General features: G+C 33.8%; 1 protein-coding gene across 1 annotated transcript; it reads left to right on the forward strand.

Annotated features, from left to right (window-relative positions):
- Positions 1 to 13,917: 13,917 nt before the first annotated feature.
- Positions 13,918 to 19,065, forward strand: LOC133325003 (high affinity copper uptake protein 1). The gene is made up of 2 exons (XM_061533830.1): positions 13,918 to 14,004; positions 18,595 to 19,065. Exons 1-2 carry the CDS (start codon positions 13,918 to 13,920, stop codon positions 19,063 to 19,065), a joined length of 558 nt encoding a protein of 185 aa, XP_061389814.1.
- Positions 19,066 to 19,658: the final 593 nt, after the last annotated feature.

Genomic DNA, 19,658 nt, shown 5'->3' on the forward strand with positions numbered 1-19,658 from the left:
TGAGCTTTAAATTAATACCAATTATATTAGTGTATGTTCTCGGATGTGGGAGTTACACTTAAATATTTACAGGTGCTAACGTATTTAGATATTATATAGTAACCCTTACCACACTAGAGGACGGAAATATAACGCTGATCGATTTGAAATTTTCCATGGCTTTCCAGTTATGGTCAAGGACAGCGCTTGTAACTTTTGGTGATGATTATATAATAATTTTGGAATGAAGTGGACCGAGAACTTAATTTAATTTTAAGTAATAAAAAGTAATATTCGGAAAATGTGTCAGTGTATGGAAGATGTGCTGTTGACCTCTAATCGGGCAAGAGGGAGCAAATGTCACGAAATATTTCCCAGGTTCGGAATAAACTTCTTTAGAAGGTTAGAACTCCATCGTTGTTGTGTAGGGTATCGTATGGTCGGCCCCGTCCGATTATACTGCTCCGCTCACTGGTTTTATTTTATTTTTTAACATATCAACATTGATATAAGTATACCGACTCATTTGCTCCTCCTCCTCCTCCTCGACTGATGATAACATCAGCTGAGCCAAAAAACACAATTAAACATATTTATTTCATTTTGGTGGTTTCTTGTATATATGTACGTACATATGTACATGTGTATGTATATATGTATGTATGTTAATGGACAAATTTTTTGGTTAACTTTCCGGTGAAAGTCGACAATGAATGGAGTTTTTTATGTTAAAAAAACTGAATACAGTTTCAAAAACATATACAAAAAACCTCAAGCAAATGTCGAAATATTAACATACGTAGAAGATATGTTCATAAAAAACGCCATACATACGTACATACATAAAATCAAGCTCAACCCCCAAAAATATCCATTCATTAAAATATTATGATACTGACGTATATATTTTTGTATGCTTTTTATAAATTTAATATAAACATATGACAAATGAAAAAGTCGTAAGGTTTGGCCGAGACGAACTTTTTATACTCTGCATCATGAGGTGAATATTAAACATATCTCAAAATCGGTTGGACATATCCATGTCAAAAATGGTGAAGGAGACTTTTATATATTATATATTGGATGTTAGATATATCGGTCAACGTTTTGGTACAGCCCTATATACACTTTTTCAGTCGAATTTGCTGCAATTTATATAGCCTATACAGCAAGGTTCTAAGGATATTATAGCTTTATGTGGCCCCAACAGTTATTAACGCAGAAAATTATTGATCTTTGACCTAAATTTTAGTATACCGATCGTCATATTTCGATTAACTGAGTTGACCCAGATATGGGCACAGTACAGGACACAAGTATGGACCAATCGCCATGAAATATATTTAGGGGATCAAAGGAATCAACTACTTTATTGTTTATGTTTTATTTGGCCGCTCCAAACACAACATCACGAAATTAGTTTAGACGAAGGAGCAGATCGGCCCATGGAGTGAGCATGGCCCTTAACATGATAATCGACCGGTATTTAGCGGGTCAAATGCTACTAGAGTTTTGTGTGAAAAACGACCAAATTTGCATTATATGACGTATATATTTACATCTAAAGGACATAGACCGGAAATTTGACAGTATTAATCAAATGTCTGGTTGATCGCTTTGAAATTTTACATTATGTTCCTGTTCTAAGTATACCCTACACAACTATGTTGTCAGGGTATTATAGCTTTGTGCAGCCCCAAGAGTTTGTAACGCCGTGAAATATTGGTAGCAGACCTTTAAGTATACCGATCGTCATATCTCGACTAGGTGAGTTGATCTAGACATGTGTGTCCGTCCGTCTGTCCATTATAATTGGTAAACACGATACAGGCCACAGTTATGGACCATTCTTCACGAAATTTTGCATGTAGGATGGGTTCTGACCAATGAAGACAACTATTGTCTTTGGTAAAGATCGATTGATATTTAGGGCATGAACTGGACCAACAACTTTATTTTTGTCTGAATTTCTGGCCGCTCCAGAGACCGCAATTGTGGCTCAAATATCGCATGAAGAAGAGGATCGGGCCAAAGAATAAGCATGGCTGTTTTGATAAAGATCGGTCAATATTTAGTGGGTCAAATGGACCCTGACTTTTGTGTGAAGAATGACGATGTTTGTAATTGTATATATTTACTCCTGAAGGACATAGGCCCGAAAAGTTGATATTATATCCAAAAGGAGTGGTTAACCTTTAAATTGATACCAATTATATTGTTGAAAGTACTCGGATGTGGGAGAGATATTACTGGATGAGATATTATTTAGTAACCCATTAACATTAGATGGCTGAAATAAAGCGCTGATCGCTTCAAAATTTTCCAAGAGTTTCCAGTTATGTTCAAGGATAACGCCTATAATTTTCGGTAATGATCACATAAAAAATTTGGGATGAAGTGGACCGAAAACTTAATTTTTTGTATTTATTCGAGTCGATCTATAGGCCACAAGCCGAACATCACAGCAAAACCCACGATGAAGGGAATCTGGATAAGTAATTAGCAAGGCTGTATTGAATATTGGGAATATTCGGAGAATATGTCAGTTTAAGGAATCTCTAATCGGTCAAGAGGGTGCAAATATCACGAAATATTTCCTAGGCTCGAAATAAACATCCGCAGAAAGTTAGAATTCCGTGGTAGTATTTGTGTGGTAGGGTATCGTATAGTCGGCCCCGTTCGACTATACTGCTCCGCTCACTGGTTTTATGGTATGAAAGTGATCTAACAACTTTATATAGGTGCTGTAGACCTCTAGTCGATTAAGAGGGTGCAAATATCGCGAAATATTGCCAAGGCTCGGAATATAGAACCTCCGAAAGTTTGAGTTCAGCGGTAGTTGTGTAGGGTATAATATGGTCGGCCCCTTCACTCACTGGTTTAGTCCTTGATTTCTATTGGGTACCAAATCTTCCCACCAAAATTTATCAATTCGTGTGTCGGTACCCCAAATTGTTCGGTATTTTGGGGACTTTTTTAAACGAATTGACTTTTGTTGGTATTTTGAGTGACTGGATGCGAATTTTAGTCTAAAAAATGATTTCCCATATTTTGGTATTTCAGTTTGGGCATTTGTTTTTTAATACCCTTCACCACTCTAGGGCATTATGTCTTTGTTTTTGTAACAGGCAAAAGGAAACGAGATAGACCTATGGTTCCTTTTGAAATTTGACCCAAGGACAAACTCTATTGAAATGGGCAAAATAGTCCGATTTTATGAAAAATGTGCACCAAAGATCCAAAGTTAAGTCGATTGCCACACAATTTTGCACAACGTACTGAAGTTACTATAGCATAACGTGTTTAAAGTTTCGTTGAAATAGGTTCAGATTTCTATATAGCTCTCACATCTCTCATTTTCGTCCGATTTAATGTAAATTGTGCACCAAAGTCCCTATATATCTTTCGATTTGCACGAAATTTGGCATATCGTACTGAATTAAGTCTAGAATGATGTGTGTTAAGTTTCGTGAAAATCGGTTCAGATTTCTATATAGCTCCCATATTTAGTTTCGTCTGATTTAATGTAAATGGTGCATTAAAGCCCCTATATATCCTTCGATTTGCACGAAATTTGGCATAGCGCACTGCATCAAGTGTAGAATGATGTGTGTTAAGTTTCGTGAAAATCGGTTCAGATTTCTATATAGCTCTCACATCTCTCATTTTCGTCCGATTTAATGTAAATTGTGCACTAAAGTCCCTATATATCTTTCGATTTGCACGAAATCTGGCATATCGTACTGAATTAAGTCTAGAATGATGTGTGTTAAGTTTCGTGAAAATCGGTTCAGATTTCTATATAGCTCCCATATATAGTTTCGTCTGATTTAATGTAAATGGTGCATTAAAGCCCATATATATCGTTCGATTTGCACGAAATTTGGAATAGCGTACTGAATTGAGTCTAGAATGATGTGTGTTAAGTTTCGTGAAAATCGGTTGAGATTTAGATATAGCGCCGAAAAATATTTTCGTCCGATTTTAAGTAAATGGTGCACCAAAGTCCATGTATATCTTTCGATTTACACGAAATCTGGCTTAGCGTGCTAATTGAGTCTAAAATTATGTGTGCTACTTTCGTGAAAATCGGTTTCGATGTAGTTATAGCTCCCATATATATTTTTGTCCGATTTTAGTTAAATGATGCTCCAAACTAATAATATTTATCCGATTGACACGAAATTTTGTACAACAGTGGGGCGTACTGAATAGGGTGTAGCAGGTTTGCTATAAATCGATTTTCATAAAGTAGTCCCATTGTAAATAAACGAATTTAAATCTCCCGAATGAATTTAAATTTAGCATAGTTTGCAGAAAGGCATGTGTATGTTCCTTCGAGGGATCATCGACCGGAAATTGTTAGGATACATATACCCAAGGTGGTGAAGGATATTATATAGTCGGCCCAGTCCGACTTACTACTTTCCTTACTGGTTTTTAATTGTGATGGCCCACATGATATGTGGAATTCTCCTTGGGAGGCATTTTCCTTTATACTTCATGATCTTTGACGCATTTTCTAACCGAAGTGACTGTATTTTGACTTTACGAAGTTGGATAAATTGGCATTCCAGGACTTCTTCACAAACGATTTTTATTATAAGCCAATTTTTCTACATAGCCTCAATACAGAGTTCACTCGTCATTTTTGGTATGTTCACTACCGTTTTCTCCTGGCAACAAATTTCCATGATTGATTTTAGGTATTTTGAAATATGAATTATGTTGAAATACCATACCAAATAATATCTATATTTACCGCTTATAAATATGAAAAATGAATTTTTAGTAAAATACCAGGTTAGTGAAAGTTGCGATTGAATTGGATTTCATAGAAAACAAAATAATTCGTGTACTATGACGACATAGTCCGCTATTCAGCTAGTACAGAATGTCGTTATCAAATTTGTTCGCTGAAAAAAATAATATTGTTTATGATTTGTATTTTAATGCTTCTACTAACAAGCACATACATACATATGTACATTTTTAAAATTTTACATTTTTAATGTACCTTGTTTTTCTTTTTTTCTAATATCACGACTAATAATGGTTATAGGTTGAAAAAATACAATAATTATATATTTGTATTAGTATGCGTATATGTTTGAGTGCATGAATATGTTAATAAACTTATGTATGTGTGTAAAATGTATGACCATAATTATAAGAATATCAATGGCAGATGTGCTGTTACCAAGGTGATGGAGGGCCGCAAATCTTAACCGCACACGTGCGTATGTGTGCGAGTGTGGTTAAAAGTTAACTTTGTCAGTGAAGTGAATTTTATTGCTGGCTTGATTTAATGTTCATCGTCGTCATCATCATCTATGTCATGATGGTATCGAAAATGGGGTAAGAGTTAGAAGGCGTTTCACTTTGACATTATGGCTTATTGTAAAAATGCCTTTTTCATTTAGGTGGTTAGAGGAGACATTTTTTTGGTTACAAACTTTTAATAATTAAACTAATTATAAGTTGAAGAAATAAATAACAAAACGGAAATAAAATTAGGAAAAAGTAACCCATTCAACTGTGTGCACTATGCATATGTGTTACAAAAATTAAAATATACCCATACAAATTTAGGGAAAAATTAATATTTTCTATTCCAATTAAAAAAAAACAATTAAATTGTCATTAAAAAAAACTAAAAATTATTTTCATTAGTTATAACATGAGGTGAACATTTAAAACACCTAATACCGATCGGATTTTTTTGAGGCCAACGCTATGTCAAATTTTCAATAGGAATGTGATCCCAGGAAAAAAGATAAGAGCCAATTTCGCTAAAAAGGTGAACAAAATCCCAAAATACATAATGTAAGTTCGAAGATATGTCTACTTATTCTGAAACATCACCAATGAAATGGGAAAAAATTGAAAAACAAAATAATTCACATACATATGTAGCTAATTGAGTATCCGAATTTATGCAAACGGATACCCATGTTTCGACATTCCCATTATTTAAGGGGTTACATTGGTAATTTGGCTTCGAGTTTTTGGCTGGCAAAAAAGTTTTGCACAGAAAATAATTTTGTACGCCTGATTTTTTACATTGTCCTCATTTATTGGCCAAACGCCATTTTCGTAGATCGCAAACCTAATTTTCCAATCTAATTTCTGTAATTTGGCATTTCTCAAAGGGTAAAATTCACAATCAAATAGATGACCCGACCGATTTTTGTTTTTTTTTTGTATGCGCACCACATGGGCATATAGCCCATATTAATGTGTGACACAATTAAAGGCCGTTTACATTGAACCGGATTTGGTTAACCGAGTGGGTTTAAATTTTCAATTTCTTTGAATATATGCCAAATAAAAAGTTCTAATGTAAATGCCGTATTATAACCCCCTTCCTAATATATTGGTTCACCTTTTAGGTTAGCCTTGGGAGTTTCGATAATTTGGGGAGTTCGGAAACGTTTTTCAAATAAATAGACATTAATTTTATATTTTGGATTCTCATTAGATGTCAAATTTTCAAATTGTCCTTAAAAAAAATTTCAAAACTTGCTATGGTACAGCCCTCATATAATGTCAAACTAATTACTTGTATTGCATTCATTTGTTAGGCTATTCAAAAATGGGGAAGGTATGTCAAAACATGGACCTATATAGACCCTTTTCTGCATTAAAATAACATACATCCGCTCCCATATAATGGTCCATGGAGTTTGGTGCACAATTTATGTAAATCTGAACCGATTTTCACGAAACTTAACACAGATCACTCTAGACTGCTTTCAGTACGCTATGCCAAATTTCGTGCAAATCCAAGGATATAACATTGTACAAAAATATATATGGGGCTCTATCGAAATCTGAACCGATTTTTCCGAAACTTACCGCTAATCATTCTAGACTCATTTCAGTACGCTATGCCTAATTTCGTGAAAATTGAAGGATATAAGTGGACTTTGGTGCACCATTTACCTAAAATTGGTCCAAAATATATATGGGACCTATATCTAAATTTGAACCGATTTGCACCAAATTTAACACACATAGTTCTAGACTTAATTAAGAGCGCTATGCCAAATTTCATGCAAATGTAAGGATATAAAGGGACTTTGGTGCACTATTTACGAAAATATATATGGGAGCTACATATATCTAAATCTGAACTGATATTTCCCAATTTCGTTCTTGGGCCAAATAAATGAGTTGTGCCAAATTTCTTCCAATTCGGATCATAAATGCGTACTTTGCTTACAATTTAGCAAGGACAGACGAACGAACATGCATAAATCGACTCAGAAAGTGATGTATATACTCAAAAGAAATCATGTATCTATCTCGTTTCCTTTTGCCTGTTACAAACATATGCACAAGGATATAATACCCAGTACCACAGTGTGGTGAAGGGTATAAAAACGATGGGTTGAACAGCATGATTGCGTATAAATATTTAACGAATCTATAGAAAAGATAGTATAATCGTTGGGTGAAATAGGGCTAAATGGTATGATTTAATTTGGATTTATTTCTAAGAAGTAGAAGTTTCAGTGCCAAGAAGGGTTTGTAGCAAAAGTAGAGGTCAAGTGTAATGATTTCGAACTCCGAGTATTTTTATAGAACAACATTTTATGAGAAATATCTGAAAGTGGATCATTTACATTTTTCATTCTGCACCATAGGCTTACCCGAAATGAAATCTTGCGTACGTCCCTGGCCAAAAAAACAAGTCTTCGCTTTATTTTCGGTATTCCATATGCTTTAGGCGAATATCCCCTCCGAAGTGTATGAAATTTCTTCTTCCAGATGATTTGCGTTGGAGGAAGTATCCCTCCCATTTTCGGTATTTGGATGGTTTTGGATATCGAATTGACTTTAATGTAACATTCTGGGTTCTTATAGGAAGTTTTCTATTTTGCAACATAAAGAAGAGCCAGCTTCATTTTCGATATTTTGAAGATTTTAGGCGGCGATAAATAAAAAAAATTTCTTCAAAAATATAGTCCATGAAATAGCTTCATACAATAGTGCCGTTTAATTTTCGGTATGTCAATGTTACTAGCCCGATTTCTTAACCTGAGTGAAGATAATTTTTAATGAAATAGTATCCATATAACGTACGGATGTTTATACCCACAAAATATTGGTCCTAGCTAGCGGACATGTTTGTCCATTCGACTGTCCATTATAATTTGAAAACACAGTAGAGGCCACAGATATGTACCAAACATCACGAAATTTTGCATGTAGATTCGGTATGCCCAAAGAAGTTTTTCGTTATGGTCTGTTAATATTTAGGTGATGAGATGTACCGAAAATCTGGACACAATTATGATCATAATATTTAGCGGGTCAAATGGACGCAGCCTTTTGTGGGAATATAGGGGATGAAATCGATCGATAACTCTCTACTAGGCCACATTTATAAGCAGAACATTTTACACGGGGAGGAGTTTTGGTCAAATACAATGGCTGTTTTGACAATGATCTGTCGATATTTAGTCGGTCAAATATACCATGACTTTTGCGTGTAAAAGTGTCAGTCGGTGTTGCCGAATGAAAGATATCCTCCGAATATGGTTTGTGGAGGTCTTCGGAATTACACAAAGGTTTTATTATTTGCTTTATATATCAAAGGGGTTTCGGATTTACAGGTCGCATTTATTACCCGAATTGGATGAAACTTAGCACAGCTCATTTATTTGACCCAAGGACGACCCCTATTGAAATTGGGAAAAAATGGTTTAGATTTAGATATAGCTCCCATATATATATATATATATATATATATATTCGCCCAATTTAATGTAAATGGTGCACCAAAGTCCCTATATACCTTTGGATTTGCACGAAATTTGGCATAGCATACTGAATGAAGTCTAAAGTGGTGTGTGTTAAGTTTCCTGAAAATCGGTTCAAATTTAGATATAGCTCTCATATTTATTTTCGTCCGTAATGTAAATGGTGCACCAATGTATCTATGTATCTTTCGATTTGCACGAAGTTTGGCATAGTGTACTGAATTAAGTATAGAACGACCTGTGTTAAGTTCCCTGAAAATCAGTTCAGATTTAGATATAACTCCCACATATATATTTCGTCCAATTTTAGGTAAATGGTACACCAAACTCCTTATGTTTGTCCAATTGACACGAAATTTTTGCATGACATATCAAATTGAGACTAGAATAACGTTACTGCGTTTTTTTTTTTCAATTGGTGCAGATGCAGACATTGCTTCCATATATAACTCGAACGGGTGACTTATTTCGATTTTGAACAGTGCGGCATACCGTATACCGTGTATCAAGTGTGCTATAAATCGATTTACATAAATTTGTCTAGAAGGAGAGGACCGATATTATTTCCCATCTTTGAACATCTTAAACTTATACAAAGCCTGGGAGAAATATTATGATGTGCAGAGTTTGCGAACCTACCAACTCTAAATTGTCTGAAACGGATTTGATCCGAAGAAACATGGGGTCTTAAATCAATATATCGATAAGGCACATTTTAGCCTCATTAGCCATAAGGCTACTCTGGGAAAATATGAAGCTGTTGACCTCTAATCGGTCAATCAAATGCAAATGTCTCCAAATGTTACACAGAAAAAAAGCCACCCCGAAATTTTTGATTAAAAGCTTCATCAGCGTTCGACAAAAAGATGTCGATAACATATTTCAAACGTAGTCGGAAATGTTTATCAAACACCAACAATTCACAAAAAAAAAACATCAACAAACGAGTTTGACCAAAAAAATTATTAAATTTGTTGGACGATTTTTAATAATTTTTTTGTAATATGCCATATTATTTTTTATTACGTTATTACAAAGTACTTTGTTGAATAGATTGTAAAAGATGGATAACAAATATAAGTTTTTATTCGGTATAGAGCTACACATTTAGTTTAAAGTCGTTAAAATACTGAAAATTTGGAGGTATTTTTGTGGGAGAGCTGTAATAATAAGGGTAAAATCGGCAATTGCTGTTTAAAAGGTTTTGTATCGTACTACAAGAAATTTAATTTGAAATAATAATAATAATTTGATAAACAAGATTGTCAATATGAAAAATATTTTATCGATTAACAAAATAAAATTCAACAAAATTTTTAGTAAATATGAGAATTCCTTTATCAAAATATTTTCGAATGGGATTACAATTTTTTTTTATCGGCGATTGTAAATATGAACATTATTTTTATCGGCGAAAAATCAATCCAATTTTAATTGGATTTTTGAATTTTTTTATCAAATGGTTACAATTTTTTTTCTGTGTATCTAGGCTCGGAATATAGATCCAATGAAAGTTAGAGTTCAGTGATAGTTCTGTAGGGTATTATGGTTAGAGATGGGCAGTGGGTAAATACCCAACGGGTAAATACCCGGTAAATTGGGTAAATACCCGGTAAATTGGGTAAATACCCATTTGTGGGTATTTATTTGGGTATTTACTATATTGAATCGGTAATACAACATCTTACACCCTATTTCCGTGTTTCTGTTATCAAATCGATTTATAATGGATAGTTTTACGATACTTTAAAGGCGTGGGTAAATACTTGGGTAAATACCCGAGTTTTTACCCAAAAATTGGGTATAAACTCATTAACTGCCGAACCACTTGACATAGGCGGCCAAAATTTTGCACACATGTTTCTAATGTCAAAGCAAATATAAGAGTCCAACATGGGGTCCCTGGGTCCAAGTTTTGATATAGGCCCCCATATAACCACATCTCCCGATTTAAGGTAATTTTTGTTTATTAGACACATTTTACAACCAAATTGGCTGTAATTTGGCACAGAGTGCTCTTCTTGGATACAAAATGTCCATGCAAAATTTTATGTATGTAGGTCCACGTTTACTGGTAGCCCCCATACAAAGGTACCCCTATTTTGAGTATTTACCCAAAAATTGGGTATAAACTCATTAACTGCCGAACCACTTGACATAGACGGCCAAAATTTTGCACACATGTTTCTAATGTCAAAGCAAACATAGAAATCCAACATGGGGACCCTGGGTCCAAGTTTCGATATAGCCCCCATATAACCGTATCTCCCGGTTTAAAGTATTTTTTGCCTATTAGACACATTTTACAACCAAATTGGCTGTAATTTGGCACAGAGTGCTCTTCTTGGATACAAAATGTCCATGCAAAATTTTATGTATGTAGGTCCACGTTTACTGGTAGCCCCCATATAAAGGTACCCCTATTTTGAGTATTTACCCAAAAATTGGGTATAAACTCATTAACTGCCGAACCACTTGACATAGGCGGCCAAAATTTTGCACACATGTTTCTAATGACAAAGCAAATAATCAAGAAATCAAACATGGGGTCCCTGGGTCCAAGTTTTGATATAGGCCCCATATAACCGTATCTCCCGGTTTAAAGTATTTTTTGCCTATTAGACACATTTTACAACCATGTTCGATTTCTATATTTGCTTTGACATTAGAAACATGTGTGCAAAATTTTGGCCGCCTATGTCAAGTGGTTCGGCAGTTAATGAGTTTATACCCAATTTTTGGGTAAATACTCAAAATAGGGGTACCTTTGTATGGGGGCTACCAGTAAACGTGGACCTACATACATAAAATTTTGCATGGACATTTTGTATCCAAGAAGAGCACTCTGTGCCAAATTACAGCCAATTTGGTTATAAAATGTGTCTAATAGACAAAAAAATACCTTAAATCGGGAGATGTGGTTATATGGGGGCCTATATCAAAACTTGGACCCAGGGACCCCATGTTGGACTCTTATATTTGCTTTGACATTAGAAACATGTGTGCAAAATTTTGGCCGCCTATGTCAAGTGGTTCGGCAGTTAATGAGTTTATACCCAATTTGTGGGTAAATACTCGGGTATTTACCCAAGTATTTACCCACGCCTTTAAAGTATCGTAAAACTATCCATTATAAATCGATTTGATAACAGAAACACGGAAATAGGGTGTAAGATGTTGTATTACCGAGTCAATATAGTAAATACCCAAATAAATACCCGCAAATGGGTATTTACCCGGTATTTACCCACCCCTTGGGTATTTACCCGGTAAATACCGGGTAAATACCATCTCTAATTATGGTCCGCCCCGTCTGACTATACTGCTCCGCTCATTGATTTTAAGATATTTTAATGCGAACCACATGCAAGAGGTTATAAAAACATGTTGTTTTAAACTATTTTTTAAAACAGACCCACGTTATGGTATTACCCTGAGAAAAAATTACGTCGCGCTTGTTTGGAAGGTGACAAACATCGTTGCAGAATATTTTAAAAATAGGTCTTTATAAAGGGACCGACACAATTTTATGTATTTTTAATGCGCACCACATCATGGTGGAGGATATTTATAGTTCGGTGACTTCGGCGTGTTTACTTGTTTTTATACCCTCCACATAAAGGTGGGGTGTAATATTCGGTATTTTGTACAAGTTTTACAACAGAATTGGCTGTAATTTAGTATTTAGGGTTCTCACTGTATAGCAGCACACGCAAGTACCAAAAATTACAAAAATTGATTCAAAATTTAGTGTAGATCAATATTGATACCCCTATTAGGTAATCATCGTTTTCTCACGTATTTTTGGTATATTCATGTTATGAGTTTTCTCCTAGAAGCCCACATTAATTTTACATATTCTAAATGACATCCCCATAATGGAAGGTATAAAAAGTTCGGTCGGGCCGAACTTAACATAGTTTCAGCCTGTGTTTTTTTTGATCGGTTTCGATCCGACACAATGTTTTTACTTGTTTGTAATATAATATCAATTTTTTACCCACATTTTCATCATCTTATCGATAAATTAACTGTTATCGACTTCGATTCTGTTGTAAAACAAACTAGCTACTCGTTAAAATGTTATATAGATTGCATACTTTGGTCTTTGAGTTTCATTACACTGTTGATCTCGAAACTATGACGTTTGACCGATTTAAAGAAATAATTTAAAAATTTAAATTGTTTTAATGTTTTTTTTTTAATTACCAAAAATAACTGTGTACCTTCATATTAATTTTTTTAAATATTTTTGTCCGTCCCCAAAACAAATTCTGCTTCCATTGAACCTGATTTCCATGTTCGGCATCTTCGAAATCATTCACATGTCAGTTATATTGTTTCCATTGACATGTGAAAATACTATGATCGCCAATTAAACCTCCCGAGCACCACCATCTCCCCCCACCAAATATAGTGCGGGAGAAAAATAGTTTGAGCATATTTTGTGAGCTTGTAAAATTAATTCGATGCTCTTTCTCTTGTGTACATACAAACAAAGAAACATATGAGTCGAATTTCCCAAACACAGATATATTCTAGCTCATTATGCTCTATTTACTCTCACATAATATGGCATGGCATTATGGAGGAATTTTTCATAGCTCTAGCTGATGGCCTCTACGATGGAATTGCTCGGCAATTCTTATCAGTTTATAGTCTGGGATTAAATAATGGTGGTATTCGGTTGTATTTATTATTGTTATCGTTGTCGATCGTTTGTATTTCGTTCATGTTGATGTTGTTGTTTCTTTTGGTAAACAGTGATTCCAAAATACAGGTAAAGATACTCAATCAAGAACCGAAGTGACGACACAGACCGCTCGAAGACGTGCAAAAACAATTATCGCCCGAAAAACGCTTTAAAAAGACCACAGCGTTTCAACACCTGGACTCAGTATTCAATTGGCTTTCACTTGCAACAAGTGAACAAGAAGCAAAACAAATCGAAAACGAAAAAACAACGTTCTGACATTTTGATTGCTATCCACTGCGATAAGCTTCGTTGTTCGCCTGTTGTTCCAAATTCCACCTGATTTGTCATTCAGTTGGAGTTGTAATTTTCGGTTTTTTTTTACTAATTACCTTGATCCACATTTTTTGTCGGCAGTGACCAAATTTTAAATACTTTCGCGTTTTGTTTTAATTCGAAAAAAAAAACTTAAAAATGGATCACGATCATGATCATGGCAGTGGTGGCTCCGGCATGGATGGTGAACATGATGGTCATGGTTCTTGCCCCATGAATATGGCTGTAAGTATTGACAAATTGTTTTTGTTGTTGTTGTTGATATTTCCATTATCAACTATCAAATTGACAACATCTTTAAATGGCATAATTGAATTAAGTGAATTTATTGTTCAGTCAGCGAGCGAGTGAGTGAGAGAGAAATGTGAAAGAGAATACAAAGAGACACTTCAAATTGTGTGAAGATACTATTTGAGATTTTTTTTAAAGGCCACCGGACAAAATTGAATTGATAAGACAGAACATATTCTCTTAAGTAATCAAATGTAGAGTTGCCATGATATTTGTGAAAAATAAACAAAAAATGTGGAATTGTTATAAAAATGAATTATTCGGGAAATATGAAAAAATAAAATTTCGTGAATTTTAATGGTAGTAAAACGACATTTACGTTAGAACTTTTACCGGTTTAAGCATCTTTATGAATATTTATTTGGCATATATTCAAAGGAACTTACAACTTAAACCCGCTGATTAACGAAATTCTATATAATGTAAACCGTACTGTAAGGTAAAGGTATGAATGTAAAATGGGTAAGGGGTTGTACTCTTCCCGATTAACTTTCTTGTAGTTATTTGATTTTTTTAAATTTAAAATTAAATATGATTCTAAATAGCTGACCTTCACGGAAAGATTTAATACCTTATTTTATGGACAGGTGTTCATGGTATCAACATTTCCTTTGAAAATATTTTTTAACAGTCCTGGTCCTGATTTCTATTTAAAATTAACTGTTTTTTGTTTTTTTAAATTAACGGTTTTATTACCTTTATTAGAGCAGCTGAAGGGAGTTTTTATAGAGGTGCTTCTTTGTATCGGTCTGTTGATATGGCCTGCAAATGTGTAAATATGATGGGTATTGCTCCACTACTTCTCACAAAGGGTCCATATATCTTATATAAAGCTAATGGAACATCCAATTTGAGCCAAACTAAGATGTGCAAAGAAATATTTTTACCAAGCATATATTAGGCCAGATAATAGGTTTCATCGGTCCATTATTTCTGTTACCTCCTCTAAAAAGCTTAAAATTTTTAAATAATTTGTAAATTTCATATTAACCCAATGAAGTATTCGATTTGATTCATTGATTACAGATTGTAATATTTTAACCAAACCTCAATTGAAATATTTAACCCAAAAGTCGGAACCATAAACACCATTTACAATTTTAGCCGTTTGGCTTGCATTTTCGCCATTACGAGAAATTTATCAGTACAGTCATCTGGCGAAAATAATAATGGATTTTCCCCAAACTAATATTTAAACATTCAAAAAGAAAACAGAGCTAATCAACCTACGCACCAACATCGACCATAATTTGATTACCATTTAGTACCTTTGTTCTCTACTACAATACTACACACAAATTCTGACCTCAAAAGTAATCTTGCTCTATACTAAATTAGGTACCATTTGTACCCTTATAGTACTTATTTCCAAAATTAATTCTAAATTTCATAATTTGACCAATATAGGTTCACCGAAATCCAATTTTTACCAAATGTAGTACAATTTAGTACACATTAATATTCGTTTCACCTCAACACTGATTTTCTCCAATTTCTGGATTCCAGCCTGTTCTAAATTGTACCAAATTCAGTACTATTTAGTATACATAAGTACACATTTACACAACTGTCCAGATAACCCAATTTACACTCCAAAAGTATTCTTAATTAATTTTAGAATTCCATCGGATCACCAAATCTAAATTTAGTACCATATAATACCTACCTTAGTACCATATAATACCTACCTTAGTACCATGTAATAACTACCATTTAGTATACAATAAGTACACATTTTCAAAACTTTTTACATACCCCTACACTTCAAAAGCAATCTGTTTTCCAAATTTCATAATTCTAGATCTATCGATTCACCTATATCCAAATCATTTAGTACCTATCTGAACAATCCAACAGAAATCAGTCCATCCAAATCCAAATTGTACGGTATATAGAACCATTTAGTACCCCCAAGTACAAGTACCCAAACCAAAATCCGTGCCTCACTTCTACTCTCCAACAGTCCTCATTCCAAATCTCAGCTATATCGGATAATCTAAATTAAAATTGTGTTAAATTTAGTACAATTTCGTACACATTTGTACGAATTTCCATAACTTACTAAATGCCCCAATTCTACACCCCAACATTCAACTAAAATTAGTACTATTTAGTACACATAAATACGAATTTACAAAACTTCCCAGGTAGTCAAATTTTACATCTCAAAAGCAATCCTAATTCCAAATTTCAGAATTCCAGCTCTATTGGTTCAGCTAAATCCAAATAGTATCAAATTTAGTACCATTTAGTGCGTATTTATAATATAAATAAATTACCTACCTGATCAATCCAACAAATGCAGGATTCGTGCCCGATCGTTTCACCCAAATCTAAATTGTACTACATTTAGTTCGATTTAGTGTACTTAAGTACAAATTTCCAAAACTTTCTACATACCCCAATCCCAAAGTAATCTTAGTTTCAAATTTCAAAATTCCACATCTATAGGTTCACCTAAATTCAAATTAAGTAGCATTTAGTACCCATAAGTACACACTCCCAAACCAACGTCCGTGCATCAATCCTACTCTCCAGCAGCTCTATCGGATAATCTAAATCCAAATTGTATTAAATTTAGTACCATTTCGAACACATTAGTACGAATTTCCACAATTTGCTACATGCCCCAATTCACACCCCAACAGTTAATCAAATTTAGTACAAATTAATATACATAAGTATGAATTTATAAAACTTCCTATATAGCCCAATTTTACACTCGAAAAGCAATCTTTATTTCAAATTTCAGAATTCCAGATTTATTGGATCAGCTAAGTCCAAATAAAATATATAAATAATTTACCTACCTGATTCCCGATTCCCAAACCTACATCTGTACCTCAACCCTACTCTCCAACAGTTCTCATTCCAAATTTCGTACCATTTAGTACACATTGATACGAATTTCCAAAACGTACCCAAATTCTACATCCCAACACTGAACCTAACTCCAAATTTTAGGATACCAGATCTATTGGTTTATTTACAATTCAATATGTACAAAATTTAGTACCATTTAGTACGAATTTCTTAAACAATCAACCTCAATTCAGCATTGTAGTAATCTTATTTCCGAAATTCAGTGTACCACCATTTAGTACTTTTCGTACACATTAGTTAAAAAATATCCAGAACTACCTATTTATCGCAATCATACACCGACTGTAATGTTAATTTCAAATTTCCGGAATTCCTGCTCCATCCGGTCCTGCATATTCTAATTGTACCATTTAGTACTATTCGTTTATTTGTGTACAGACGTTCATTCCTAAACTCCAACAGTAATCTTATATAACTAAGAAATTCTCAAACTACCTACACCTCAATTCTACTAAATTCTAAATGCAGTAGTAATCTCTTTTCCAAAATTCAGGGTGCAAGCTCTATCGGTTCGCCAAAAACCAAATTGTACCAAATATAGTACCATTTACTACCTTTCGTACACATTAGAAAAATATCCAAAATATCCAAAACTACTTACATATCCCAATCATACACTCCGACGATAAAATTAATTTTAAATTTCCGTATTCGAGTTCATACGGTCCTCCAAATTCAAATTGTAGCAAATTTAGTACCGTTTAGTACTTTTCGGGTATTTGAGTACAGACTTTCAAAACCACTTCCTTATATCGACCCTACATCTCAACATTGATTCACATTCCAAATTTCAAGTTTTTAGCTCTATCCGTTCACATGTTACGAAACTGTGACAAATTTAGTACATTTTAGTACTTTTCGGTTAATTATAGTTCGAATTTCCAAAAACCCTTTGATACATCTATCCTACAGTCCCTCAGTAACCCTCATTTCAAATATTAATATAATTATAAATTATATAAGAGCTCTAGCTTTACCGGTTCGCCAAATACAAATGGTAACACATTTAGTACTTTTCATTCCTTTGTAGTACGGATTCCCAAAAATCCAGAATTATTTGACACCTTTGGACTAAGAGTGAACCTCACCCAAAATTTCAAGATTAAATTGAAATATTGTGTCGAAACAACACGATTTCTTACGTGAGGTCTTAAAAATTTGTTGTTTTTTTAATATTTACTATTTAACGGAATAACGGTGGGTAACTGACATTTCATTTAATTGGCTTGGCAACCCTATTGTTTTATCTTGCATAAGAAAACATATCAAGTTCTCTCCCTCTTTGTGTTTTTATTTATCTAAACAAATATTTGAAAAAGACTAAAAATTAATAAAATAAATTTATAAAAAGTGTTTCTTTTTTATAAAATGTTTTTTTTATAAATATAAAAAATACATACCTTTCTTTGTTTGTAGAAATTCAATAAACACATGTTGAGTAATTACCTAAACAACTCTCTCAGAATTTTAGACATTGAAGGTTTTTGAAAATTCTTTATTCACCTGATAAAACAATTGAACATTGAAGTACAATTAAGTTATAATCGATTTAGCAATACTTGAAAATTACAAAACTTTATTTCTTATTATTTATTGAGTTATTCCTTCATTTTCTATTTATTATTTATTTAATTTTTTCAGTTCCACACTGGCTATACGGAATGCATCTTGTGGAAGGGATGGATGACCACAACGGTTACACAATTTGTCCTGTCCGCCTTGGCCCTGTTTGTGGTCGCTTTCCTTTATGAATCGCTGAAATTTGTCCGGGAATATTTCTTACGTCGAGCCGTTCGCAATGAAGCTGAACGTGTCGCATTGGAATTGCAATTAAAAACGACTGGACCCTCAACTACGACACCCACCTGTCATGCCTCCAGCACTTTGGCACCGATACGTGAAAAAACTTACGCTCAGAGGATTTTCTCAACACCCCATCTGATTCAGACATTCTTTAATCTCATACAGATTATATTATCCTATCTGATGATGTTGGTCTTCATGACCTATAATTATTGGCTATGTTTGGCAGTGATTTTGGGTCTTGGTGTTGGTTACTTTTTTTTTGGGTGGATTAAGCAGGATGTCTATGAGAGTGAATGTTGTCACTAAATTGTATATCCTGAAACGAATGAATACGGATCATTGGGAGTTTCTTAAATATTTTTCAATAGAGTATTATTGAAGGACTACTGAAGAAGAAATATTTTCATTTATTTTTTTTTTTCACTACTGGAAAGAAATGTTTTGAAAATAATTTAAATTATTTAAATCACAATACAGAGAAAAAATATGATTTTATATATGTATAAGTCATTTGTATAAAAAATTGTGACAGTAAGATTTAGTTTTAAGTTTGAATTCTTAAGTGCCATATTATTATTTCATAGAATAAGGTTATTTGTTATTTATATACAAAAAATACACAATTTTTATACCGAAAATACTTATTTACTTACGAGCTCAAGGGAGTCTTTATAGACGAGCAGATGCTAGTCTTTATAGACGAGATGATGGTAGTCTTTATAGACGAACTGAAGGCAGTCATTTTATAGAAGACGAGCTAAAGGGAGTCTTTATAGACGAGCTAAAGGGAGTCTTTATAGACGAGCTAAAGGGAGTCTTTATAGACGAGCTAAAGGGAGTCTTTATAGACGAGCTGAAGCGAGAGTCTTTATAGACGAGCTGAAGCGAGAGTCTTTATA

This window comes from Musca vetustissima, unplaced genomic scaffold (genome assembly GCF_032173495.1).
Source record: "Musca vetustissima isolate MV318-11 ecotype Yass unplaced genomic scaffold, APGP_CSIRO_Mvet_v1 utg29156, whole genome shotgun sequence".
Lineage (NCBI taxonomy): Eukaryota > Metazoa > Arthropoda > Insecta > Diptera > Muscidae > Musca > Musca vetustissima.

Bases quoted from the DNA above. Each gene is read 5' to 3' on its own strand.
- LOC133325003 (XM_061533830.1), top strand. From the start codon at position 13,918: ATGGATCACGATCATGATCATGGCAGTGGTGGCTCCGGCATGGATGGT. The intron at 14,005-18,594 runs GTAAGTATTGAC...TAATTTTTTCAG, and splicing joins CTTGCCCCATGAATATGGCT to TTCCACACTGGCTATACGGA.